The sequence below is a fragment of the Antedon mediterranea genome, chromosome 7, assembly GCF_964355755.1.
Source record: "Antedon mediterranea chromosome 7, ecAntMedi1.1, whole genome shotgun sequence".
NCBI lineage: Eukaryota > Metazoa > Echinodermata > Crinoidea > Comatulida > Antedonidae > Antedon > Antedon mediterranea.
The window spans coordinates 28,905,429-28,931,963 of record NC_092676.1 but is presented as its reverse complement, the minus strand read 5'-3'; the positions used below and the strand labels follow the sequence as shown (position 1 = coordinate 28,931,963).

Below are 26,535 nucleotides of genomic sequence, written 5' to 3'. Positions count from 1 at the left end.
TACATTCAACCAAAAATCCATTGGCTGGCAGCCAATTTGACTATTTTTGCTTTAAATTACAGTTTTTTCAGGTAAATAAACATTTTTTCGATCCAATTTTTGGATCAAAGTGGATAATTACTATTATGTGACATTAAAATAGCATATTCAACAAAAACATTTAAAATAATTATTGTTTTCAGGGGACAAGATTCATGCTTCTTAACCATGAAATAGTCATCTATATTGTATTATTTTATAATAATTTAAAACGAAACTAAACTTGTCTTGTGTTTTGAAATGTTGGGTTTTGATGTTTAAATTTTATAATATAGGTCTATTGCCAAGGGAAAGTCTAATTTTCAGTCTATGAACATAAAGAATCTTGAATCTAGAACAGCTACTATAAAGGAAAGTAACAAAACGCACAGAGGCCATTTAAAAAGAATGAATATAATACATCACACTTTTTTTGTCACATAAACTTTGATAGTGTAGACCGAACTTAAGGGTCTTTCACAACTGTTCCGGCACGGTTTCGGTCCGGCGCCGGCAAATCCAATCGAACGTCAATGTTTCGTGTTTACGTGCGGCTACGGGCGCATATCGATTGGCGCATAGCCGCGTGGAGCGTCGAGAGAACAAAACTTTGGCGCTCGATTCGCCGTACCACCGGAATCGTGCTGGCACAGCTGTGTGAAAGACCCTTTATTATGTGTGGTAAAATACTAATGACGAAATGCCTCTTCTTTACAGATTTTACTGATCATTGGATTCGGTCTTTTGCTTGATATAATAGTCGAATGTATTGAAAATGTCGACGCCTATTTTTGCCATTATCGTTTTTTTTGGAAGTGTTATTTATATACCGTGATTGCAATCACTGTAGCAATGCTGAGACTGGTTGTTGTGGTTGTTCACCTTATCAAGCCAGACTGGATAAGTCCTATCATAGTATGTAACTTGACGCATTTCAAAATTATTAAATTTATATTATTTGATTAAATTAAAAATTTTATGAAATAATAATAATAACAAATATTTATTTTATTTATTCTTTATATCAAACCAACAGTGTAAAACACCAATAACAGGTTGAAAATAAAAACTAAACAATAAAATATGAGCCAATATAAATATATACAAATGAAAAAGAAAATTTAAATAATTTCATTAATAATACATTTAAATTGAGAAAAATTACAGTTAAAAATATCTAAAGAATTATTTTTTAAAAGACAAGAATTGTACAATGACGAGAGTCTACAGAAAATACCATTTTTACAAACATTGACACGAGAAAATTTAACATGAAGAAAGGGTTTACTACGAAGATTACGAACAGGAACATTAAAATAGGCCTACTTGTTTGTCGTTACAGGAGCTTGCTTTTTGTATTCAGATTGCTATCCTAGTTTTGGTTGGTTCATGTTTACTAGCGTCCAAAATAAAGGAAAATAATGATTTAAATAAAGCATTGGGTTTACAATACCAGCAGACTGCCGCCTGTGTGAGTAGAGTCTTACAATGCGTTCTCTAATAATTTAAACCTAGAAATCGCTCCACAAGTTTCTCAATCTGGTTTTTATAGCATCCTGCAATTCCGCCTAAACAACGGGTTTTTATTATGTGTTTTCTAACATTCTAGGCCTTGTAACATTGTTTTATTTTTTCCAGGTACTCGGTTATATTTCAACGGTTCTTCTAACGGTTGAGTGGTGTTTGTTGAGTGCAAAAGTTACGTTACAACGTATTTGATGGAAGAAACATAATCACGATATTATTCCCGTATTTAATCGCCAGACCTATACATTTATCGTAAATGTCGCATCATATCGTCGTCACCATCAATTTTGTATACACGGATTTTATGTTTTATAATTATTAAGGTTTTGTCAGGTGAAATAGTGTTAAGCTGTTCTCTCATCATAAAGAACGTACTTGGCAAATGATCAATCACACGATGGTCATTGGTCATTTGCCGTTGCGTCCATAGACAGTGGGAATCATGATGGGCCATGATACTTTTAGTTTTTTTTAAGGAGAATAGGCCTATACACAGAAAACTGTTATAATGTATTAAATAATGTGAATACATTACTCTGTTCTAATTACTTCATTTTCGACTACAACTGTGGTTTTGACTGTAAGATCATTTGGAATGGATTATGATAATGACCTGTAGGCCTATTATACGTGCATTAATTGTTTCTGATTAAAGTGTATAAATATTGTCATTTTCATCACAGATAATTCATTAAAAATCGCGGTTTCGGGTCTTCTAATACTATACCGCTGTAAAAACTTCCCCACTGTCTAACAAGTATTTCTTGCGCCACACACATTATTAAAACCATCGTTGGTGGCAGTAGTTAATGACGCCATTTTAATGAACGACGCGTGTGTGGTGGATCAAGAAGTGGAAGTGGGTTTGTGCACAAAGGAGAACAGTTTATATTGATTTTTGCCCGAAAATAAGTACTTTTTATGCAAGTTTACTCAACAAATATTTCCTATGGAATTTTGAGAGTCATATTTTTGAAGTTTTGATTATCAATTCGTCAAAATGACTCAGTATTTACCGCCGAATTTGTTGGCGTTGTTTGCTCCCCGCGACCCCATTCCGTATATTCAGCCTGTTGTGAAGCTCCGCCATGAAAAGAAGACATCTGGCTACACAGGAATGGCCGACCTCGTTAACGGGCTTTTTGAGGTAAGGGCTAGGCCTAGCCTATTAGTAATACGTGATATTTTAGAGTTAGCCTTAGTAACCTGTGAATTAGTTAGTAGGCCTATTTATTAATTATTAAATACTAATAATGGATTATTATACGTGCTAATTTGGTTTTTATTTTAAACAAGTTTAGGCCTATATATAGGGTAGATGTACCAGACCTCGGCAGGTTACAGGGAAATTCGTTATTTACGTGTATTTTTTAAAAGCATCACAAAATATTTTTTGGTAAAGTTTTTAGTATTTATATAAGTAGTAAATACAGTGTGAATTATCAAATAAATATTTATAATTAACAAACAATAATAAAAAATGTGTTTTTTATTTATTTACCAAACCTCGGCATGTGTCTGCCAATCCTCGGCATACGCTGCCCAAGCAAGCCCTGGAATTACGCGCGAGCGATTGCGCAATCGATCGTCGATGAAATAGCAGGCCTAGCTAGGCTAGGCCTAGCCATAGCCAGATGTCAAATAAATGAGTCAAAAAACAGCAATATTAAATTTATTTTACCAACAATTATATTTTGAATAAAATTTAATAAACAACATTGCAAATAATTTAATTTAATTAGTTATTTCCGTTAGGTGCCGAAGTCTGGCACATATCATTAATTATCAACCAAACATCTTAACACCCCTCATAAACCCTATATTTTTTCATTGGTTTGAAAATGGAATATTCTGGAATGTTGCTACACTACAGTAGGAGCCTATTTCAATCCCAGACGTGTCCCTCGTGTGTAATTTTTCATGCCCTAGAACTTTAAATGGAACAGTCACGTGTTAGCTCATTGGTCTATTTTGCTGAAATGTCACTTCCGGTTTTCAGGTTTCAGTTTTTATGGCTACTGGCAGACATGTTTCGCTGGTGTCTAGTAAACGATCGGTGGTTTATATTTACCACCTATAAATAAAGTATATTATACGTTAAGATAAACAAAAAATATCAATTATTTAATTAATTATAACTAATATAAATACAACCTGCCGAGGTTTGGCACATTGCCGAGGTCTGGTACATCTACCCTAGGCCTAACTAGCTTAATTAACTAGTTAGGCTAATTAATTTTTTTTTAAAAGAGTGCATTTATCAATATAAGATAAGTAGCCTAGGCCTTGAGATGCACAATTCCTAAATTGTTTGTATATTTCAGGATCCAGAGGAGACGCCCCCACCAACAAGAGGAGAAACGAGGGAGGAGAAGATTATGCGGAAAGCTAAAGAACGAGAAGACCAAACACTCATGAAAATACAGGGAGAAATTGAAGCATGTACGCATCTTAATTTTAAAATCTCTCAAATAATTTTTTCTAAATTTTACTTACAGGGAACATTTTCGCCAGTGTAGCATAGCAAAAAGCTATACAAAACAACCTTATTGCTACACATTTTGAAAATTGTGTAGCAAAAAATACTATACAAAACTATGTTTCTCGACTTAAAAATCAGTTTGATTAGCAATATTGCTAAACAAAATTTTTAAATGAAAATTTTCCCTGACTTAGCCTCGAACCTTCAAACACACAATCTCCCAGCACATCTCTTGATAGTACAGTCGACTCCGCCTAAGTCGAATTCGCGTAAGTCGAAAAATCGCGAAAGTCGAATTTTTAGGAAAGTCCCAATTCTTTCCTATACATTACTGTGTAATTTTTATTTCTAAGTCGAATTTTTCTAAGTCGAAATTCGTCTAAGTCGACGTCTTTTTGCGGTCCGAATACACACATTCTTTAGTGATTTATATCTTATAAGTCGAAGTCACAAATTACGCGGCAACAACGCGTTAAAAAAGCCGATGAAACGTACGTAATTCGATAAACAAACAACAGAGGGGAAAATGTGGGACCATATCGGTTCTCTCAAGCAGGTTGTATAGTATAGGCGGCGTCCCACAACTCGCGCTAGTGTATAGTGTACGAGTTGTTTCAGAGTTGAGAACTTGAGCGGCGTTTTGTAGGTACCTATTTTGTCCTAGACAGATGGCAATAAACAATGAGATACCGATTTCGAATAAGAACCGAAATGTATTTATTATACGTTTTTGTATTGTTTCGGAAAAATACAGTTTATCATTGTCGATAAAGAGGCTTAGCATTTATTAGGCCTAGCTAGCTAGCTAAGCAAATTCAATTCAAGAAGGCTCATCACGTGGGCCGCGACAGGACAGGGTCCACTACTAGGCCTAGCCATAGCGCAGCTAGTGAGTGAGCCTAGGCCTAGCATTTTTTTTGGGAAATCTGTAAGTCGAAGATCGCGTAACTCGAATTTTTATACCGGTCCCATTAGATTCGACTTAGGCGGAGTCGACTGTATATACAGCAGTCTTACACATTATTGCTTGTCATTAGAAATAATTCTTTTATAGATATTTTTATTTTAATTCCTGGATTTTTCACGTAAATTTCACTTCATCATGTGACTGTACGTAGTAAACACCAGGCACAGCAATTACCTGATTGGTTGTTGATTTTGAGTGAAATGTTATTCAAAATCAAAGTTCATCTCCATCTCCGGTACACACACAGCGTAATAAAAAGACAACTACATATTCTGTAGGCCTACCTCCTTGGTGGAAGTAAACTAAACTACTGTTGAAACAGAATGACTCTTTTGCCTAAATTTTAATATGATTAATAATTTGTATCTTATTTACACAGGGGATCCTCATAACAACATGAGTTCCACAAGTGATGCATTCAAGACCTTATTTGTAGCAAGAATTGTAAGTTTATGTTTTCAACATACAAAATTCCAGTTGGTATATCTAAATTTATTTTAAGAATAATTTGTTTTACAAAATTGTCCTTTTTTTGTAGAACTTCGATACATCTGAATCGAAATTGAGACGAGAGTTTGAAACATATGGCCCGATTAAAATGGTACGTTAATTTTGCTTGTCTGATCTTATTTTGTGCTTAAAAGTTTACAAACCTACTCTATAGGTTCATTTATTCTTGATTTAGTTTAGTCTTGTTTAAATTCAAGCATTGTCTTTTAAGGCGTGGCAGTGAGATCACTCACCTAACACCTAAAATGTCCTTGGTGTGAATTACAACAGTACACCTGAATGTTTTGAGTGCAATTTGTCATTTTCATAAGACCTGTACATTGAAAACGAGACAGAATATGTTCTCTATAAGAACTATAAATTGCTGGAACTCAACTGTGGTTGAATCTCACTAAACCAATTTAAAACCGCACTAAAAAAGCACTGGTCTGACCACCCATTAAAATACAGCCCATATGAATCAAAGAAGAATATGTTCTGGTCAAGAGAGGTACAGAAGCATTAATGGTTTTCATGCTATAGTGTTGGTTGGTTTAGTACAATTGTCTTTGTTTTTTGCGTCTAGATTAACTTAGTCCATGATAAGAAGACTGGCAAACCGCGAGGGTATGCATTTATTGAGTATGAACACGAAAGAGACATGCACAGTGAGTATCAGCACATCAACTTAACTTTGTATTATCATTTACTGTTGTTGATTGCTTTACTTGATAATTACGTGTGTTACCTGTTAGCTAAAAAGTTAGTTTAATTGGATTAGGCGGGGTACCTACTACCTGTGTGTTTTAGATAATAAAATAACTTTCCTAAATTAAACTGGATTAGAGTTTGTGCGTAAATAATTCCCAAAAGGGTCAACAATAGAATACTAGGGCAAAAACATGGGGTTATATTCCTGTAGTACAGTATGCTATATGTTAAACATACCTGATTTAAAATGTGTAATATTGCCAACATTGTTTCTTCTAAGAAAATGTTCACAACAAAATGTCTGTATTTGGGACACCCTTCTAATCTAAAAATTGTTTAGAATACTTAAAAATCTTTCCGCATCATAGTTTTAATATGACCACAATAAGGAAAGGAGTTCCTTTTAGCAAAGTACAATTTAGACAATGATTTACACTATGAATGATGTAAAATTACTGTAAAATATTATATTTCTATATAACATTTATATGTAAATGCAGGCTTGAAAGAAAATAGTTTAGATTGGTAAGTGTGACAAGAGTATTTGATTTAAATCTTTTTGGCCTACTGTTATTGACTTTGAATTTTTATTTTAGGAAATTTATTAGAAAATTAAATTAAATTAGGGAGTTTTGTAATTGAGACTGACATGGCACTATTTTTGTTACTTTCATAGCCTAACGTGTGTGCGCCCTGCTTCACGTAACGGCTTTGTTGCGTGTCACACGCTCTTCCCTCGCCCTCATGTGCGATTAAGAACCATGTTTGAGTTAGGTTTGTATTAAGGAAGGTCATTTGGTAAGAACGTGGTAAGGATGTGTCTACGTCAAATATAAATATATATTGACATAAATAATAAAATAGGATTAATAAATAGCTTTTTTAAAAAAATAAATAATAAAACATAAAAATAATAAGATTTTCCGTCCAAAAAAATGTTCTAAAGTTTAAATAATTATAATAAAATATTTGTTAGTTATTTAACCACATTGTTTATACTGTAAGTTGAAAATTTAGAAATAAAATAAATGTTAATCTTGGAATTTGATTTAAAAAACATTTATAACATTAATGATTCCTTGCAATGCATGCTAAAAGTCTACAAGCATAAACATTAAATATCTAAATATTACAAATGAAATTAATATAATATTAAACATAATTAAAAAAAATACATTTAAGATATTAAAAATATCATCACTACATTGTTCTTGGTAACGTTTGTTTTGATATATTTTGTGAAATTTGTTTAATGCAATAAAATAAAAATGCACTTGAAATTTTTGGTAAGTTTAAATCGGGACAATAAAGTGCATTTTGGTAAGTGCGTTTTTTGGGCATTTCAAAATTATCCACGGACTATCAACGTTCTACCAGAACCTGACCAGGTGATGTGAATGGGGAATTTTGTGATAGACAATGGGTGTAAGTTGTTCAGGTGGTATTATTTTGGGTGTATCTATTATTTGGTAAGGAAATGTGTAGAACAATAAGAATACAATTGAACATAGAGCCCTTGTTTTGTATAACCCTTTTATTTGTACCATAATAGATTCTAGGTGGGGTTATTTTGGACAATCATTCCTAAACTGCCATTTCCCTTCTGTCTTTCATACAAATTAACTGCATTCTTTGTACCATTGTTTTTCTTTTTTAGGGCCATTAGAAAGTTATTTTTTTTTTTTTTTTATTTTTTCTTAAGAGTTACAGCAGTTAGTTAGTCAATGTTGTTCTAGTTTAGATCAAATAGTTTTACTATCTCTATGAATTCTTCTGTAATCAAAACAAATGCCTACTATTTAAAATTGATGCTACTACTGAGTTAAGAAACCATGTCTTAAATAAACACAGCACTTTTGTTTCAGGATAGTATGTTATACAATATTTAGCTGTACGGCTGTTAAACTATTTGCTTAACAAAAAATAACTAATCCATGAGCTGTGGTGCTAGTACTAGTAGCACATAACTACAACATTATCTTTATATAGCATTTACAATATGTATTTCAGTATAATTTTGATATATTTCAAATTTGAGGCCATTTTAAGATTTATCAGGTGCTTGTGGCATATTTCTTTCTTTTAATCATTCAGCCATTTTACCTATTGTTCCATTTAAAATGTGATAGTGTCAGTAAATGGTCGCTTCTACATGAAAGTTTTGTAAACTATGTAACTATTTTCCAATTTTTAAAGTAAAACAAAATCATTTTAGGTTAGTATCTGATTATTATATTTAACAGTAACAGCCGATGACCTTGTTTTGTAAATAGTTTTGATTAAATAATTTGTTTGGGTGAGAATACAAACATGTAAGTTGAGGTGGTAATACTTTCTACTACAGGTTAATTACAGAGGTTTGAATCGTCTATTAAAACTTTGTATCCTAACAGGTAAAGACAGGTTGGTATTATCACCCTGCTCGTGGTGTTACCCCCAAGTATTGTCCCCTAGTTGATATTCTGTGTTTTTTTGTGATTTAATAATTTCAAACAGCCGCTTACAAGTACGCTGATGGTAAGAAGATCGATGGGCGTCGTGTTCTTGTGGATGTAGAACGATCACGAACGGTAAAGGGTTGGCTTCCGAGACGATTAGGTAATGTGTTTATCATTTTTATTATTGGTATATGTACTGAATCAACATTATTATATTAATTTAATAATGATTAAAAGTTAAATTCCATATATATTTAAACCTACTTTGTCACATTTATATACTGTACATACAAAGAAGTGAACCCAAGTGCTTCAGCTCTGTCTACATTATCAAACTAGTTTGACAAAAGTGTGATGTGCCCAAAAATATGGTAGTGATATGCCCAAATATGGTAGTGATATTCCCAAATATGGTAGTGATATGCCCAAATATGGTAGTGATATGCCCAAATATGGTAGTGATATGCCCAAATATGGTAGTGATATGACATGTCTATATATGTGCACATCACATTCTTTTTGTCACAAAGTTTGATGTATAGACAGAGCTTTAGTGACAGAACAATTTGTTTTCCTGTCTTGTGCCTTTGGAGAAGATTTAATGTATTCAAATGATGCATATACAGGTGAACATCATTGATGACTGTTATTGAAGGTTTATTCTTTGTATCTAAATTCAGGTGGTGGTATTGGAGGAACAAGACGGGGAGGGCCAGAGATTAATGTTCGACATTCAGGTCGTGAGGAGATGTCGCAGGCAGCTGCTGCAGCAAGGTCAGTCATGATTATTAAACTTCATAAGGATGTTGATATAAAGTTTGCTGTACACGACGTATAGTTCTGAAAAGTTTCATAGATGGAAACCTTGGTACCCGCAGGGGTCTTGTTTACTGTAATGTTTTTAACAAAATAACATACTGTACATTACACACGTTAAATTGTCTTTACTGGATGTTCATTTAAACGGCTTAAATTAAAAGTGTGAATATAATTGTGATAACAAATATTAATTTAAGTTTTTTTTTAATCTTTAGGGACGAAGATAGGGAGAGAGATGTGAGAGATACAAGAAGGGATCGTGGAGAACGTGATAGGGGCGAAAGAGATAGGGGCGAAAGAGATCGCGGTGGTGATCGCGATCGAGGTGACAGAGAGCGTGGTGAACGAGATCGCGGAGACAGAGAACGTGAACGTCGCAAAAGCCGAAGCAGAAGTAGAGATCGTGGTGACAGAGACCGTGAAAGACGTAGAGACAGAGATCGCGATCGGGATAGACGTAAGGATCGTGATAGGGAACGTGATCGTGGTGATCGTGATAAGGACAGAGAACGACGCAGGGATAAAGATCGTGGTGATCGTGACAGGGACCGAGGTGAACGCAGAGAGCGTGATCGAGACAGAGACCGCGATAGAGAGAGAGACCGAGGAGATCGTGAGGAACAAGAAGAAACATTTGAAGAAGGTTTTGAACAAACAAACATTAAAAGTGAACCTGTAACCGACGATCAGGATGCGTCGTATGGCGCTGAGGCTTTTAACGATCAAAACGGTAATATGGACGAAGATTAGATCACTATTACATTTTATCAATAACTTGTAAAGCAGAATTTCACAAACTATACACAGTGGATCGTTACAATTATATAATTTTGTATGTTTTAAGGTAAAGTATTGTATGTACAGAGTCGGCATAAAAACACTTCCTCATCTTTACATCTGGTGATATTTTTTAATGAGTTTACTTTAAATATTGTAAAATGCTGTCAATTTAACCATGTTCTGTGTCATTTGCATATTTTATTTACAATTTTTCTCAATCATAACTGCTAAATTTGATATTTTATATATGTTCACCAGTTATCCTATACAAATGATCTAAATTTTAAAATTGAGAATAAAAATCTTTTATTAGATAAAACACATGGTGGTTTTGACGTTGGTGAATTTTAAGGTGATGTTAAATTTTATTAGGTAAAGTATGTCAAATTGTTCAAACAAAATACCAGTTCTAATAAAAATTCTAGAGGGCGTGTTAAGCACAGCGACAGTAAATAATAGTAAGTATTGATGAATAATGTAGTATTACTGTTAATGTAATGGGAACATTAATGATGTGTCCACTTTAAAATGTCATTTGTTATACAGAATAAATGTTATGCTCATTTTATAAATAGTTGTAGTTTTTTTTAAATGTATTTGGGATATTAGAATAAATAGCTAGATGTCATTTTATCGTCTGTTCAATTTTTTGCAAACGATTTCACCAATCAAAGCAGCTGTTGGGCGCACGTCAGTGGAAACGAAGTTGGACTTTGACTGGTCAAATAACTTGATTTGCGCGTACGTCATTGCGTCGTGTGGTGGGAATGATATTGGCTTGTGATTGGCCAAAAAATATAACAGAAACATGTTTTTTTTTTCAATTTTATTTGTAAACAAATATAATCTAAATGTACAATATGTATATTATGTGTTTAGAGACACGCTAAGTATTTGACGACTCGAGCTTTACTCGCATTAACGACCTTGCTTATACCATGTTCAGCGCAATGTATGGCGTTTAGACGTTAATGCTCATCTATCTAGATGTGTACTGAGCATATATACAGTATTACAACTTGCTGAATACGATAGACCCACTACAGCCGTTTCAAAACATTATTGCAGACTTTTGATAAGCAAAGTGAGCATCGAGTAGAAACAACGGGAATGATAAAAAGGCAATCACCTGAGAAAGAAAAAAAAGAATGGACAATTTCTGAAATTAATTTAAGAGGTGATGATAAAGATATAATTGCACTGAATAATAATTGTATACATCATACCACGCCTATGAGTTCTCTTCGTACGACTTTGCTGTATTGGACGATTCTAGACGTCAACACGACCACAGCTATGATGACAAATGAAAATTCGAAGAAACAACACACTAACTCCTATAACGAATAATAACAACACACTAACAACACACTAACTCCTATAACGAATAAAACACATATATACTTGTTTTTATTCACAGTTTAATGTATGTATTTTATGTATTTTCTTTTATGTATTTTCTTTAATGTATGTATTTAATGTATGTATTTAATGTATGTATTTTCTTTTATGTATTTTCTTTAATGTATGTATTTAATGTATGTATTTTCTTTTATGTATTTTCTTTAATGTATGTATTTAATGTATGTATTTAATGTATGTATTTTTTTCATTGGATAAACCATGAAAGTAGACCATACAAACATAAATTATTATTACCAGATGACATTTTTCGAGAATTGTTTTGTTGAAAAAAAGTTGAGGCACACGCGTAACGTCAGTGTTTGTGTGGGCGGAGCGTATTTATGATTTCTTTATCCCCTTTTCCATAATGCTGTTGAAAATGGATCTACTTGTCATTTTCTATATTTTAATTATTTGATGTACAGTACTTTGAAAACCTTATTTAAAAATTTACCGATGTCTGGTTTATAAACAACAACTTACATATCTAATGGCAATGCGCGTATCTGATAACGTACGAATTACCAATAGCAGCAGTACATTAACGGCTACGATGAATGTGAGTGCCACAAACACCGAGTACTCGTTAGGTACGCATCTGTAACCGTAGAAGTCTTTGACGATTTCATTGCAGTATGGATTGTTCAAAACGTCATCTATTACGTTCATTACAAATGCAAAAGCGACCAACATAAACGCCTAGAAAATAATCAAAACAAAGTGAAATTGAGGATAAATCGTTCTATATCATTTTCGCGTATTTAAATTCCACGTCCTTTGTTTCTCACGTCGTTGTGTTGCTGATACGTTTGTCTCGTCGTCGCGTTGCTGAACGTTTGTCTCGTCGTTCCGTCATCGAATTGTTTAGTTGTTTTCCGCAGGCCTACTTACAATTTCGAAAAACTTGAGTATTCCGTTCCGACTGCAAGCATATGCACACTCACAACCCATCGTGACATATACAATTTTACGACGTAAATTCTATAAAAAAAACAAACAGAACGAAGCACATTTTAATCTTCCTCTTTAATAAATAATAAATAGAAAACCTAGTTATCATTTTAAAGCTAGGTTCTCCCACTAGGACTTAACGCGATGACGTAAGCACAACGCAACTTGGCCAAAGTGACACTTCAATAACCAATTGCGTGTGATTGGTCAAATTACGTACGTTGCGCTTACATCATTGCGTTGCGTCGTCCAAGTAGAACCAAGCTTTAGACAGTATTGAATGAATATCGATGTACCAATTTATAATATGAATACTTATTGATATGATATTATACAGACATAATGATTTGTATGTTGTTATTGAATTTTTTAATTGCAGTATTAAAGTTGACATTTCTAGGTCATTGTGGATGAGTTACATCATCGCGTCATCAGTGCCAGCAATGACAAGCCTAACAAGGGCCGCGAGGACAGCATTTAAACATTTAGAATTGAGTTGTTAATGTAAATAGCACGTGATGACGTTTGATGACGCAAGCGCGCCTTGGACCAATCTCTCTTCTGGATCGGCCAGCTAATATTATGTTGTTATGACAGTGTAGTAATTTATTATAAGGTAAGCGACCTAAAAGTTTACTACAGTACTTTTATATTAAAGTGGTGCGATACTGAACAGTGTGTATCATATCAGTTCGTGGTACTTTTACTTTAGCTTTGTATTGGCTTCCAATCTCAGGGGCGTGGGTTCAGGTTTTACTTCGTACGGTAAGCCAGTTGGCCTACTATTGTCTCTTTGTAACTGGCATACTTCTTGTCGTCTTAACATGCTAATAAAGAAATAAACAACAAAAGCATGACATTCTTGTCGTACCTGAGTGTCCATCCATTGCACCTAATTGTATCAGTTGCAACACCGAAATGGAGAGTAGGCCTATGCATATTTGTCTATTTGTCAAAGAATTACTGCAAATGTACGTTTGTTTATTCAAGTCAATTGTTGTTTTTTTTTTTTTGAAGATAAACACAATATTCGACAGTTATTTTAAAAATTTGTTTTTATTTATTCAATTTCTGCCATATACAATACATAGAAAAAACAAATATAAATAGCAAGGAAAGACTAAAGACTAAACACTATGCTGTTATCACACCATTAACGTTATTTTAATGAATTCGTCCTAATTACCATCTAGTCTGATATACTTCGCTTAAATGTCAAATTGCAAGAAATCATAACAGTTATTAATAGAAAAACGATAAGCGGCTCATTACTGGTTGACCTATTAAAGTGTTATTAAATTAACGTAACTGTGGCCTGTAACACACAATGGATGAGTCGCGTTGTCATTCCCTTGTGATATAATTAGGCCTACCAACAACCAATATCAAATGTTTACTTTATTAATGTACAATAACATTAGATGTTAGATCCAAATAGTTTCACAAAACATTTCAAGTAAGCTGATATATCTGGAATTTATTTGTCAAAAGCTTGTTTTTCACTATAGAACGCAACGCAAAGACGTAAGCGCACACCGCGCAAGCAATTTGACCAATCACGACGTGATGGCTTGTCCGAAGTGTCGCTTGTGATTGGTCACCTGTTTGCGTCCAAATTGTTTATGCTTATTATACTACTTTTTAAACTTTTAAATTAATATTATATACTATAAATTCAACACATTGACATTAGATGATAATCTAAAAGTAAAATCCATCCATAGGCACGTCACCTGTACGTCTAAAAACCGCACGCGCTTTTAATTGTACGCGTGCGGCGGACATGTCTCTGACAACAAAAACACGACATTTTGAGTTAATTAAATATGAAATTGAAAGTCATTGGCACCGTAGGCGATTTAATTCATGTACTTAGTTCTCCATCTGTTAATACATTCGCAGATAAGCCAATAATGCCGTTTATAATTTATTTAGACACCGCAATAACAAATCCTGTTTCCGCAATTGAAATTATCGTGTCGTTTGTTGTTGTAATATTACATTCGTTGCGTCATACCTATACACTATTATGATGTAGTTTAGGCCTACTAAATAGTATAGTTATTATTACCATTTTTGAAGGAGTTAGTCCGGTCTAAGTGAACGAACCAAACCAGTGACAGAATAGGCCTACAAAAAATATACATAGGTCTATCTACTGAGCTGGTATGATACAATTGCCAAATTTCAAACATTAATGTGATGATTATTTTGATTAGGCCTATGGTATGTTAATTGAAAACATGCTAAAACAAGACTTACCGAAAATACAAAATACTTAAATTCTTATTAAGAATTAGATAACACTGTAAGCCATTAGAACATTGATATCTTATGTTGAAATACAAACATTCAATACATTTAACATACAACACATTAACATTCAATACATTTAACATTCAATACATTTAACATACAACACATTAACATTTAAAGTTAGGATAAAGCACAATAAACTTGCTTACTTACGGATGCCTCCTCCTCAGTTTGGGTTGTTTGGCGTATAGAAAAGCAGACCTGTAGCTCCCTTTACTCTCCTCATTTCAACAGTAACTGATAAACACATATAATATACAGATATACCATATGTTTGTAACATATCACTCGGAACAATCCATTCCAGTAGTGATGTCATTAGCTACGGTCGTTTGAACATGTATCAGCAGACGATACTGAGCGGTATTTAACGAAGTAAAAAGGCCAATTTACACAGACGAGCGGTAACGGTATAGAATATATATTTTAATGTTTTTCCTAAAGCTTAGTTCACACAAGGACGCAACGCAGAGAGTGACGTAGACGCAACGCAAGCGAGTTGACCAATGACAAGCAATAGTTTGAATAATCCATCGCTTGTGACTGATCGAATCATTTACGCTGCGTTACGTCCTTGCGTTGCGTCTGTAGTGATGGGAACTAAGCATGACCATCACAATGCGGAGCGGACGGACGGTTTCCGCTCAGGATAGATACAGACTCTACGTACGTGGGACAAGCTACGCGGTTTTCCGCTTACCGTTACCGCTCGTCTGTGTAAATTGACAGTTATTATCGGAGGCAGTTTTGAGGTAACACCACTGTATTATGAATAATTATATTATTAGATTTATCGTATAAAGCTTAAAGATGATCACATATTATTTTCATTTCGGCCTTATTTATTATGATACATAATCTTCGTCTTCTTATAATACTTTATCAGAACATTTTACAAGAATCTTTTCATATTATCTTATCTTATCATCTTTTCAAACATTGCTAAGCCTAGATGTTGGCCGTGGTCCATTAGTCCTGCTGTACACGTTGTTATTCTTTCTTGCAGTAGATGGTCTAACACATCCCCGTACTCTGCAGCTAGAATGAGAAAACAACGTTACAACGTTTACACTGCAGATGAGCGGTAACGGTAATACAAATATAGAACAACCTATGAACGTATTACCACAACGCGGAGCGGACGTGCAGTTTGCGCTCAGGGAGATAGATACAGATTCTACATTAGACAAGCTACTCGGGTTTCCGCTTACCGTTACCGCTCGTCTGTGTAAATTGGCCTTAATACAGAAAAACAAAAACTGCGTAAACTTTATCTACCCCATACACGCCACTGACAGGTATACGATCTAAATGTGGATGTCATATTTTGGGTCTGTATGGGCTTTGGAAAATGAAATATTAACTGAAATATGAATTCGTTTCATTACTTACATTCAAAGAAACTGTCCTGATGGTCGATGTGCATGAAGGGATTTGTTGAAATAAGTTTGTTCTGTCGTCCATGTTTAATTTTGTTGTGATCAATCTACATAAGATAATAAAAGTCAGTTTGTTACTCATTCACGTTTTGTTGTATGTGCCCGGTATGTAAGCCTACACAACCGATTTTATTTCAGAGAACCAGTCTTTTATAATTCTTAAAAACGAGAAGGTAAACATAAAATGTATGCCTACTGTAAAATATTTGTTGTTACCTTTCTGTAGTGAATTGGGATAGGAAGTTCAGGCTGTTTCTCTTCTACTGTGTGAGATTTTGTTGAAGAACTACTATTCCTGAAGGCACGCCTCTCATTTCTTTCAGATACCACTGAGATCTGATCTTTAAAGCTGACGTCATATTTTAGCTGTTTTCCAAGATGATCACGTTTTAATCTGTCTACATCATCGTAATCTATTGAATTAGCATGATCTTGTATTTTGTGTAGATAGTCATGGTGAGGAATGACATCCGGGGACACGTCTGTTTTGGTTAGTTTTTCCCATACTGGTTTGTGGATGCATTTGGTGTTGAGACCCATGCCTGTAAGAGGTCGTTTTCGATATGGAATAAAACGTTGTTTGTGAACCTGATTCGCTTGATGGAGACCTTCTCCATTTATGATCGTATCTGTGCTAGAAGTACTTGATTGGGTTGGTTTTTTTGTCGTAACGCCTTGGTTGACCAATGGTACTTCTTGGCTTATGAAGTGGGTTTGATTGGTGACTTCGGTCAGGTTGTGCTCTTCTGGCGATTTACCGTTGATCGGTTTGCTTGGTAATTGCCGGTCGTTTTTATGTCCTCTTGTCCAGTTTATGTCTATTAACGATTGTTGTGGATGATCAGGGTTAGTTAATTGGTTTTTGGCTGGGATGCTGAAGTGGAATGATCGAACTGCTGCAACGGTATATTCACGTGGTTTCAATATAGACCGACATTTGTTATTGAATAGTTTGCTGGTGTCATCATCATCATCGCCCGCATCGCCTGGTTCAACACAACGAGGTTTAACGTCTGTTGTTCGTCTGGTTGTTGTAACTTGTGCTCCTTGAAGTTTGATGTCGTCATTATTTTCTATAGATGTATTAACTGAGCAATTACTGTCGAGTTCTGCAAAACCCCAACTGACCTTGTTCTGCTGCGTAGTGGAGTTACTGTTTTCATTTCTGTTTTCGAAGGAAGATCCTATAGATAGAGACGAACTAGAGCTTGACTGAGAGTGGGCCAGGAGAGGTGGTCGCGGTCTGATCTTGGTGCTATCTTCATGAACATTTTCGCAGGATTGACTGGAATCAGTGCTGCTATCATCGGACGAAGAATCTGAGGAGGAGGAGGAGGAGGAGGAAGAAGAGGAGGAGGAGGATGTATCAGTAGAGGTGTCTGAAGAGATATCTGAAGAAGAATATCTAACAAGACGTCGTCTTGGCTGCTCAACTACTGCTGTAGAATTAGAATTCTTGATCTTTCTTCGTGGGTTAACCTGAACTGCTCCGCCCTCATCATCCGATGATATTGTTTTGTCCAACCATCGAAATGCCTTTTGTCGACGATGTCTTTGTCGACTGACGTCACTAGCCTGGGAATTATCAATTCGTTGATTGGATCTTGTTTCTGACTCATGATGACCAGTTTGCGGATCTTGAAGAACAGAATTCGATGTTCTGTACCGAAACCTACGATAAACCTTCCGCAATTGACGAAATGGCGTCAACAAGACATGCATGACGCCTTTGCTGTTCCGATTATCAATATCGTTATTGTTATTTGAATTACATTCTGTTTTAATTGTATCATCACTTGTTGAGTAGCCATTTTTTAATCGCTCCAGTTCACATCTGCACTTATGTCTATTGATACCTGCTGTTGATGATAAGGACTTGATATTATGTCTTCTTTTATTTTTTGCATTATATTTAATGAAGTACAAAACAATTGTGTACATCATGCACAGGCCTATCATAATAATAAGATTGTCAATGTTTGTGTTCATCATCTGTTTTACTACTTCTTTGGTGACGACATCATTTCCTTTAAAAGATAAATAAAACTCAACGTTATATTATATTTCCTTAGATCTTCTTCCTAGAGGCCAAGGCCTATATAAAGAAGGCTAGAAAAAAGAGCATTAGAAATATTTTATACCTACCTAAGTATTTGAAATTTTGCGCTAACCCCATTTTTTAGTAGTCCTTTAAAATGATGTATTAATATTATAAAACAAACTGTAACCCATCAGTTCGCAACAAGGGGGCGCATACAGGTAGGTTATACATACTACATCAGTCGTAAAAAGGTGGTGATAAATAAACGACGTCGTATGTTTAGATAAAATTTACCATAGCTACTCCAAATACGCGCGCGTGCATAACCATGGCTATTGCGCGTGTGCTGATCACAGCAACATGATGTACGACGTACCCCCCACGTACGACGACGACGACGTACGCACACGTAGAAATATGATGGTGCCAGACTACTAGTGTATAATGTCTTAGGAATTATATATAAAATATAAGTTGATGATGATACATTTGCATTATAATTTTATACAAATAAACAAAGAAACTGGTTGTTTTATCTGCGGCGGTTTTTTACCAACACATATTTTACTCTGTTGACGTGCCATATACTGGCGTACCATAGATATACCCACCATTCCGCGCGAGATCCAACATTTGGGACTTGCATTTGTTGTGAAAAAGCAAAAAAGAAATGGGTAGGCCTAGCTAATTAGTTCTTTTAAATAAATATCAAATGTCCTTTATATGAATCTGATAATTAATTATATAGTGTAAATGTATCTTTTCATATGATATCGTCGATAGCGTAGGCTAGTCTAAACTTAAAGCTAGCCTAGCCTACCCTACATACAGTAGGCCTATAGGCCACGCTCCCGTCGTACAACACACAACAGTGTAGCCTAGCTAGAGAGGTGGCGTGAGAGAGGGCAGGCACGTGTCCACCTGTCGGGTCTGTCCTCTCTAGACGTCGGCCTAGACCTATCTAGTGGATTTAAGGTTGCAGCAGGAATAAAAATAAGATATTATCATCTGCATAACACCTGCAAAACGTGCTGCTTATTATTGTATTGTAGTTTTTTTTAGTCATTTTTTCAGTGTTCACAACTTGTATGTATTATTTAAACAAACAAAAATTTAATTTATAATATTAAAATTATTTATTTTATTTATCAGATCGAAATCCATCGCCAATCCCAGAGGATCTAATTGATCAAGATGTTTTGCGAGCTGACATAATCGGAAGTACAGTGTTTAGTAAACAATGGGTCTTGTCATGTCTTGTTAATCTCTTAAAGGTAATAATTTACTCAACTAAGTTAAGGCTTTATAAATTCTTCTTTTAATAATAATAATAAACATATCGAGTTGATTTACACTTGGCGCCACAGGAGAAGGAACCAATTACAACAATGTGACAGCTTTGTCCTTCTGTAGTTTTACAAATTGTATTTATGTTTCAGTTTGATTACTTCACCTGTTAATTACATTTTTTATAGGGTGTTGAAAAAGAGCCAAGTAAAAGTAATGAAAAAGATAATGATGATAATCCAAATGGAATTGAAATGGACAAAGAACTAGAGGAGGAGCTATGCAAATTATGGGATATGTCAGCCAATGAGGTAAAAGATACTGTACATTGAATGGAAGTAAATTACACTCTAAAACATTTCTCCTTTGAAGTAATATATCTTTCTTGAATAGCAGAATGGCCCACATCAAATATTTATTATAATAACTATAGACACAGTGTAATACGTAACAAAAACCAATAGTTGCTGTGGTTATGTTTAAATGACATTTCTCCAAATAATGAGAGCCAAGTGATCATAGTTCATTAGAAGCGGTGCTGTAACGGTTATGGGCACTCACTGGCTAAACCTAGGGCCCCAAGCTCAAAAGGCCCCAGAGCATGAGCAGTTTAATGCAACTACCCAGCGTTGGAGGGCCCCTTAGGAGTGCTAAACCTAGGGCCCCAAGCTCAAAAGACCCCAGAGCATGAGCAGTTCAATGCAACTACCCAGCGTTGGAGGGCCCCTTAGGAGTGCTAAACCAGGGCCTTTGCCCTGTGTGTTACGCCACTGCATCTAAGTTTTATCCCATGTAATAATCCTTTGATCAATTTAAAAAATCAATATCGGATTCTTTTCAGGAAGTTGTTTCATTTCTCCACGAATGGAAGTCTGCTGAAATGCTCATCAGCGTTGTCGCTAAGACAAATTCACCTAGAACCACAGTAAGTCTATTTACTTTTGTAAAGGTTTTTCTACACTATCAAACTAGTTTGACAAAAAAAAGCGTGATGTGCCCAAATATGGTAATGATATGACATCATCATGTCTATATATGGGCACATCACATTTTTTTGTCACATAAAGTTTGATAGTGTAGACAGAGAACTTGCAAAAACAACATAAACACAATGCTGACTAAGAGTAGTTTAGAAGACTTTCTATTTCTTTTTTAGGAAATCTGTATTGGAATCTTAGCTAATATGGCATGTACAGAAAAAATGAGAAAAGTTTTTACTGAAGATGATCAACTCCGGTAAGAAACACATTAATGTATACACGGACTACCTGATATCCTAACTCTAAATTCTAATAACTAGGAGCATTGACATCTTAAGCTGTGTGATGTGCCCAAATATGGTAGTGATTTGACATCATTATGTCCATATATGGGCACATCACATTTTTTTTGTCACATAAAGTTTGATAGTGTAGACAGAACATTAGTAATTGACATTATTCCATACTTGGAGTGGGAGTGATGTGGGTTCATTGATGAATACTACAAGAAAGTCACATAATTGATGTATAATATAAATTCAATATTTAATTTGTATTTATTTTCTTTATTGTTCTATAGGGGTTTGTTAATAGCCCTTCTTGAAGGCCGAGACCCGCCCACTCTAGTTGAGCTTTCAAGATTACTACACGCCTGCATCGCTGACCAGACCACTTGTAAACCTTGGCTCACAGACATAAAGAAGAATTCAACCAGCCTAGATGCACTTACTTTTATTTTACTTAGCTCTACAAACTGTAAGTACTGAATTGTATCAATATTTGAAAACTCATTCAAAATATATACGTGCTATTGGCATTTAACCCAGATGTTTTGCACTTAATGCCAAGGAGTCTCCACATTATGACATAATTATATTATTATGAATGGCTATTTAGTTAAGAAATTATTTAAATGTTCTATCAAATTGTAGCAGGTACCGGACTTACTGTAATAAATTGCAAACAAGTTGGTGGATAATTTTTGCTATAGCACACAAATTAAAAATCTGTTGAAGTTGAATAAAAACACCAGAAACGTAATATTCATATTATATTTATTTTCCCTAATTGTTTAAAAATGCCTTTTTTTTTACATTTGTGTACAAAAGAATCGAGAGTTTACCGTGTAATTTGAACTATCCCCCACTGATAAGAAAATGTTTATTTTCAACAAAATCGTGTAGCACAATAAAAGTTCTAACAATTATGAAACATAGGGAAAATTATAGATCGATAATTATTGGAATGTATGATTGATCAATAGAAATTGTTTTGGCCTTTAAATTGTTTTAAGCTTCCAAACTTAAACAACTGTGTTTATGGTGCAGTACTTGGTTTTTCAGCTGATCTCGTATTCAACGTTTCTTGTTTGTTGGACGTTTTACTCGATTCTGATCAGGATATATTGGTGTCACTTAGCAACAGTAACTTTGTACAGGCTGTGGTGGAGGCTAGCAAAGAGGTGAAGAACAAGAAAGAAGAGTGTTATGATATGTTACTACATTGTCTGCAAGTTCTCTCAACAGAGCAAGAAGGAGTCAAAGTTTTAGGTAGAACTTAAGCTCTGTCTACACTACCAAATATGGTAGTGATATACCCAAATATGGTAGCGGTATGACATCATCATGTTCATATATGGGCACATCACATTTTATTATTTTTTTCTTTTGTTATAGTCGAATGTTGCAGTCAAGTTTTTCCAATACTCTATGAATATTTAGAAACAATATGTGAAGATGATGTTGTGACTATCGTCGGAAGAGAGAGGGCGCTTTCTTCTGTAGTGTCCATTCTTCAAGTGTTGCTCGTCAACTCTGATATGGGAGATGATGAACAAGGTATTACAATTCTTTTGGTTCACCAATTGTGGACACCCATTTGTACTTCTGTGTGAGAACTACAGTGTAACTACTGTACTAGACTAAAGCCGAATATGCTGTTTTGTGCACCTGGGTGATGATTGTGTATAAATAATAGTAATGGACTTAGTTTGAATTTTTAGAATGCATGACTTTTCTTAATATACTGTAAATACATCTTTGACAGCCATTTAAACTAATCAATTAGATTGTGTTATATAACACCTAAATACATTCCTGTCATTTGATTGGACGATTGTGGGTCACATGATAACTTCCATCATTCACTTCATGCCATTATTTGTACTATTACACTCATCATTCATTATTTGTATATTTATAGACAGATACATCTTTGCCTGTGTATTAAGATTCAGTAAACATATGTAAAGTAACTGCCAATTGCTGGACATTTATTGTACTTTTAATTTCAGTTTCAACATTATTTAGATTTCTCCTCTCCATACTTAAAACATTAATATCAAGCACACAACGTTTGAGGAGATTTTCATCAGAGATGGCAAAGAAATTTGTTAAAACATCCACGAGTGATTCTACCCGCACTACGCAAGAAAAGTCTTCATCTTCAGAAACCACAACAGACACTGCAAGTATACAGAAATCGGACAACAATCACCATGGTAATGAGGAGGAAGAATATGATGTAGACAACAAACAAACAAACATGCTGTTATCCCTTCTGACAGATTTTTTTGTTGAAGTCAATCAAGTAAGATTTTGTTGCTTTTTTTTCTATTACTGTATCTCTTCATCTTACCTTTTTTATAACACCATCGTGGCAGACGGTTATTTTTCTTGATTAAAAGTACATTAAAAATCAATATTATTTGTCAGGGTGAAAAGACGTCGCTACTCAGACAACTTAAAAGTTGTTCACCGAAACTTTTGAAAACACTTTCATCTCACCTTAAGAATTCTCATCCGGATCTTGCAGCCAAATTACAACATCCGGGTAAAACTTGACGTAATCCTAGTGCTGTAATACGGTTTAACAATGTTGTCAATGATGCTTTCGCATTCGTTCATGTTTCTTAACATTCAATTGGCGATGCCCATTTGAAGATGAGTGCGTGAGGCAGTCGTGTCTTGTTCTTGTTTTCAACACATCTACATTGTTATGAGTTCCCACAATCATCATGCTGATTATCAGGGAATTAGTTCCCACAATCATCATGTTGATTATCAGGGAATTAGTCAGCGTGGTGGCAGTATTCACACAAAGACATTACAACACGTATTCTATTGAAGCAGAGTTTACTGATCAGTTGTTTGTTTTGCTGGGTCGAACTTTTCGGGATAATTACCGAAGCATGAGAGTATTCAAGCGATTTTGAATTTGGGGAGGGAACATAACTCGATATTACACTCAGAGATTGGAAAGAACTTTCGGTTAAAAACTTAAAGATGTATTGTCCCTTTGACTAATTCCAAAAAAATAAAAAATAAAAGATTTCGAAAAAAGGTGGGCCATTTTGAAGTGTCATAATAGTTATTAACTATCACCAAAAATTTTTCGAAAAAAAAAAAATTTTTTAACTGAAATACAGACGTTTTTTTGTTAAAAAAATAACTTTGACTTCCAGTCAAAGTTTTCAATCAAAACATATCCCATAATGCAACGCACTTGTTTGGCTACTCTGTATGCATAATCATAAAACTTCCTCATGATCTGTGTGAAAATACCTTCTTAACCGTGACGAGTTGTAAACAATCCTAATTTAGCATATGCGTAATGCGTACTCATGGTTTGAAATCTTTGTTTACTTTCGCTTGTGACGATTTTCCAGATGAAATGTAATCAAACTAATTTACCTGTTAATTACGTAAACTTGTTGTTTTGGCTTAAATTTTCGACTTAAAGTGAATAACTTTAAAGATGCATTGTCCCTTTGACTAATTCCAAAAAAATAAAAAATAAAAGATTTCGAAAAAAGGTGGGTCATTTTGAAGTATCATAATAGTTATTAACTATCACCAAAAATTTTTCGGAAAAAACATTTTTTTAACTGAAATACAGACGTTTTTTTGTTAAAAAAATAACTTTGACTTCCAGTCAAAGTTTTCAATCAAAACATATCCCATAATGTAACGCGCTTGTTCGGCTACTCTGTATGCATAATCATAAAACTTCCTCATGATCTGTGTGAAAATACCTTCTTAACCGTGACGAGTTGTAAACAATCCTAATTTAGCATATGCATAATGCGTACTCATGGTTTGAAATCTTTGTTTACTTTCGCTCGTGACGATTTTCCAGATGAAATGTAATCAAACTAATTTACCTGTTAATTACGTAAACTTGTTGTTTTTGGCTCAAATTTTCGACTTAAAGTGAATAACTTTAATATTACTTTGATATGGCCACTTTAAATTTAGAATATTTTTACCTTCATTTTTTTGTGTTTCAAGGGACAATACATCTTTAATATTACTTTGATATGTCCACTTTAAATTTAGAATATTTTGACCTTCATTTTTTTGTGTTTCAAGGGACAATACATCTTTAATAAAAAGATATTTCATACAATCACTGATTTATACATGTTTATATGGCCTCTTGCAATACAAGCCAGATTGGTTTATTTTCTAAAACTCTCTTAAAAACGACATTGAAAAGTTTGTTTTATTAGTTAAAATTCCAGTTTTGAGCGAAATACTACATATACATTATTGATAGCTGGTAAGTTTAAATTGAAGTACTATAGTACACTCTTTTACCAAGTGCTTAATTATTTTCAAAATAACCTCTTTGTAAGCTCTGTCTTCACTATCAAACTTTGTGACAAAAACATGTGCCTATATAATGGACATGTCATATCACTAGTATATTTAGGCATACCATACTGTATTATACAGATATTGACTGCTTAGAGGTTAAATATAAGATTTGACATCCCCGAGGGAATGATATTAAGTTCGAGGGAATATATATTTCCCGAAGCGCCAGCTGAGGGAAATATATATTCCCCGAGAACTTAATATCATTCCCGAGGGGATGTCAAATCTTATATTTAACCGATATAAAAGGCAATATCTGTTATATTATATAGCCAAGAACAAGTCTGCTGGGTTGGGTGAAGCTAGGCTAGGCCTCCTATAGTATTTGTATTGTATTTAAAACAAGCCTGCCTAGACACCTTACCTTGCGAAGAATAATATACAGATAATTACTAATTAATGATTCCTTGGCAATAAAATATTCACTTGGGCCTAGGTCGTTTAAATTAACAGAAGAATTTCCATCAATAAGCCTATTAATAATAACATTATAATCAGGTAGGCCGAATAAACAATTCGTCTTCTCTCGATCTTCGAGAGGAGCCGAATCACCGGATGTTCAGCGCGTACTAGTTACTAGGTTACTACCGTGAGTATTGACCAATCACAAACGGTGTTTCATCACATTTAGGGTGGACTTATAACAAATGAGGGCGCTATGTATGCATAGCTTAAATAGTTTAGAAGATTAATTTCTTCAAGCAAATTCCGTGGCCCAGCGGATGAAACGTTGTCTTGCGATGGAGTGACAATTCCACCCGAGTTCAAGATCGAGTAGATGACTTTTGTTTATTTATCGGCAAACTCGAGTGTTGCACACGAAAATTACACAGTCAATATCATCGTACTCGAGAATTTATATGATTAATGACAGGGGACACGATAATTACGCGAAAATTACACAGTCAATATCATCGTTCTCGAGGATATATACGATTTACGATCCTCGCAGCGGTAGTCATGTGATGCAGTTTCAACCAATCACGTTCGCGTATTTACATAGGCTATGTAATATTTGGGCATATCACATTTTCTTAGTCAAACTAGTTTGGTAGTGTAGACAGAGCTTTAAATTCACTGGTTCCAGGGCATGATATATATCACCCAATTTGTAACCCACAGGTGAATTTAAATGGGTTTATTTTGTGATTACAGATTCATAGAATTAATATAGTATGTATTTCATTTAACAAAATCTGAACAAATTTTGTAAAAAAATAAAAGTAAA

The 26,535-nt window shown here is 34.5% G+C and overlaps 4 protein-coding genes across 8 annotated transcripts; 2 read left to right on the top strand and 2 right to left on the bottom strand.

Annotated features, from left to right (window-relative positions):
• The first annotated feature begins 2,365 nt into the window (after positions 1 to 2,365).
• Positions 2,366 to 10,841, top strand: LOC140053897 (U1 small nuclear ribonucleoprotein 70 kDa-like). The gene is made up of 8 exons (XM_072098639.1): positions 2,366 to 2,692; positions 3,870 to 3,987; positions 5,374 to 5,438; positions 5,533 to 5,595; positions 6,070 to 6,151; positions 8,691 to 8,792; positions 9,313 to 9,406; positions 9,667 to 10,841. Exons 1-8 carry the CDS (start codon positions 2,546 to 2,548, stop codon positions 10,199 to 10,201), a joined length of 1,206 nt encoding a protein of 401 aa, XP_071954740.1. The 5' UTR covers positions 2,366 to 2,545; the 3' UTR covers positions 10,202 to 10,841.
• Positions 10,842 to 11,226: 385 nt separating this feature from the next.
• Positions 11,227 to 15,203, bottom strand: LOC140053898 (uncharacterized). Of its 5 annotated transcripts, none has more exons than XM_072098641.1 (6): positions 15,052 to 15,188; positions 13,294 to 13,413; positions 12,527 to 12,616; positions 12,119 to 12,334; positions 11,458 to 11,568; positions 11,227 to 11,360 (listed from the first exon to the last, which is right to left on the bottom strand). In XM_072098641.1, exons 3-6 carry the CDS (start codon positions 12,584 to 12,586, stop codon positions 11,283 to 11,285), a joined length of 465 nt encoding a protein of 154 aa, XP_071954742.1. In that variant the 5' UTR covers positions 12,587 to 12,616; positions 13,294 to 13,413; positions 15,052 to 15,188; the 3' UTR covers positions 11,227 to 11,282. The 5 variants fall into 5 exon arrangements, with proteins under 5 accessions (XP_071954742.1, XP_071954743.1, XP_071954741.1 ...); XM_072098642.1 differs by having other exon boundaries at positions 15,056 to 15,188; XM_072098640.1 differs by lacking the exon at positions 13,294 to 13,413 and having other exon boundaries at positions 15,056 to 15,203.
• Positions 15,204 to 15,732: 529 nt separating this feature from the next.
• LOC140053896 (uncharacterized) lies at positions 15,733 to 18,617 on the bottom strand. The gene is made up of 4 exons (XM_072098637.1): positions 18,487 to 18,617; positions 16,558 to 18,368; positions 16,295 to 16,388; positions 15,733 to 15,940 (listed from the first exon to the last, which is right to left on the bottom strand). Exons 1-4 carry the CDS (start codon positions 18,515 to 18,517, stop codon positions 15,819 to 15,821), a joined length of 2,058 nt encoding a protein of 685 aa, XP_071954738.1. The 5' UTR covers positions 18,518 to 18,617; the 3' UTR covers positions 15,733 to 15,818.
• A 389-nt stretch (positions 18,618 to 19,006) lies between these two features.
• Positions 19,007 to 25,373, top strand: LOC140055302 (protein saal1-like). Its single transcript, XM_072100604.1, has 10 exons — positions 19,007 to 19,056; positions 19,535 to 19,656; positions 19,858 to 19,980; positions 20,511 to 20,594; positions 20,826 to 20,905; positions 21,230 to 21,405; positions 21,993 to 22,199; positions 22,326 to 22,487; positions 22,943 to 23,238; positions 23,364 to 25,373. The coding sequence occupies exons 1-10, from the start codon at positions 19,053 to 19,055 to the stop codon at positions 23,490 to 23,492; spliced, it is 1,383 nt and encodes a 460-aa protein (XP_071956705.1). The 5' UTR covers positions 19,007 to 19,052; the 3' UTR covers positions 23,493 to 25,373.
• Positions 25,374 to 26,535: the final 1,162 nt, after the last annotated feature.

Excerpts from the sequence above, each read along its gene's own strand:
- LOC140053897 (XM_072098639.1), top strand. The coding sequence starts at position 2,546 with ATGACTCAGTATTTACCGCCGAATTTGTTGGCGTTGTTTGCTCCCCGC. Across the intron at positions 5,439-5,532 it reads CCTTATTTGTAGCAAGAATT|AACTTCGATACATCTGAATC; the intron begins GTAAGTTTATGT and ends CTTTTTTTGTAG. Across the intron at positions 5,596-6,069 it reads CATATGGCCCGATTAAAATG|ATTAACTTAGTCCATGATAA; the intron begins GTACGTTAATTT and ends TTTTGCGTCTAG.
- LOC140053898 (XM_072098640.1), bottom strand. The coding sequence starts at position 12,586 with ATGGGTTGTGAGTGTGCATATGCTTGCAGTCGGAACGGAATACTCAAG. Across the intron at positions 12,335-12,526 it reads TACTCAAGTTTTTCGAAATT|GCGTTTATGTTGGTCGCTTT; the intron begins GTAAGTAGGCCT and ends ATTATTTTCTAG. Across the intron at positions 11,361-11,457 it reads GAAGAGAACTCATAGGCGTG|GTGATTGCCTTTTTATCATT; the intron begins GTATGATGTATA and ends TTTCTTTCTCAG.
- LOC140053896 (XM_072098637.1), bottom strand. The coding sequence starts at position 18,517 with ATGGGGTTAGCGCAAAATTTCAAATACTTAG. Across the intron at positions 18,369-18,486 it reads GCAAAATTTCAAATACTTAG|GAAATGATGTCGTCACCAAA; the intron begins GTAGGTATAAAA and ends TATCTTTTAAAG. Across the intron at positions 16,389-16,557 it reads TCCCAATTCACTACAGAAAG|ATTGATCACAACAAAATTAA; the intron begins GTAACAACAAAT and ends TATCTTATGTAG.
- LOC140055302 (XM_072100604.1), top strand. Across the intron at positions 19,657-19,857 it reads GTCTTGTTAATCTCTTAAAG|GGTGTTGAAAAAGAGCCAAG; the intron begins GTAATAATTTAC and ends CATTTTTTATAG. Across the intron at positions 22,488-22,942 it reads TATGGGAGATGATGAACAAG|TTTCAACATTATTTAGATTT; the intron begins GTATTACAATTC and ends TTTTAATTTCAG.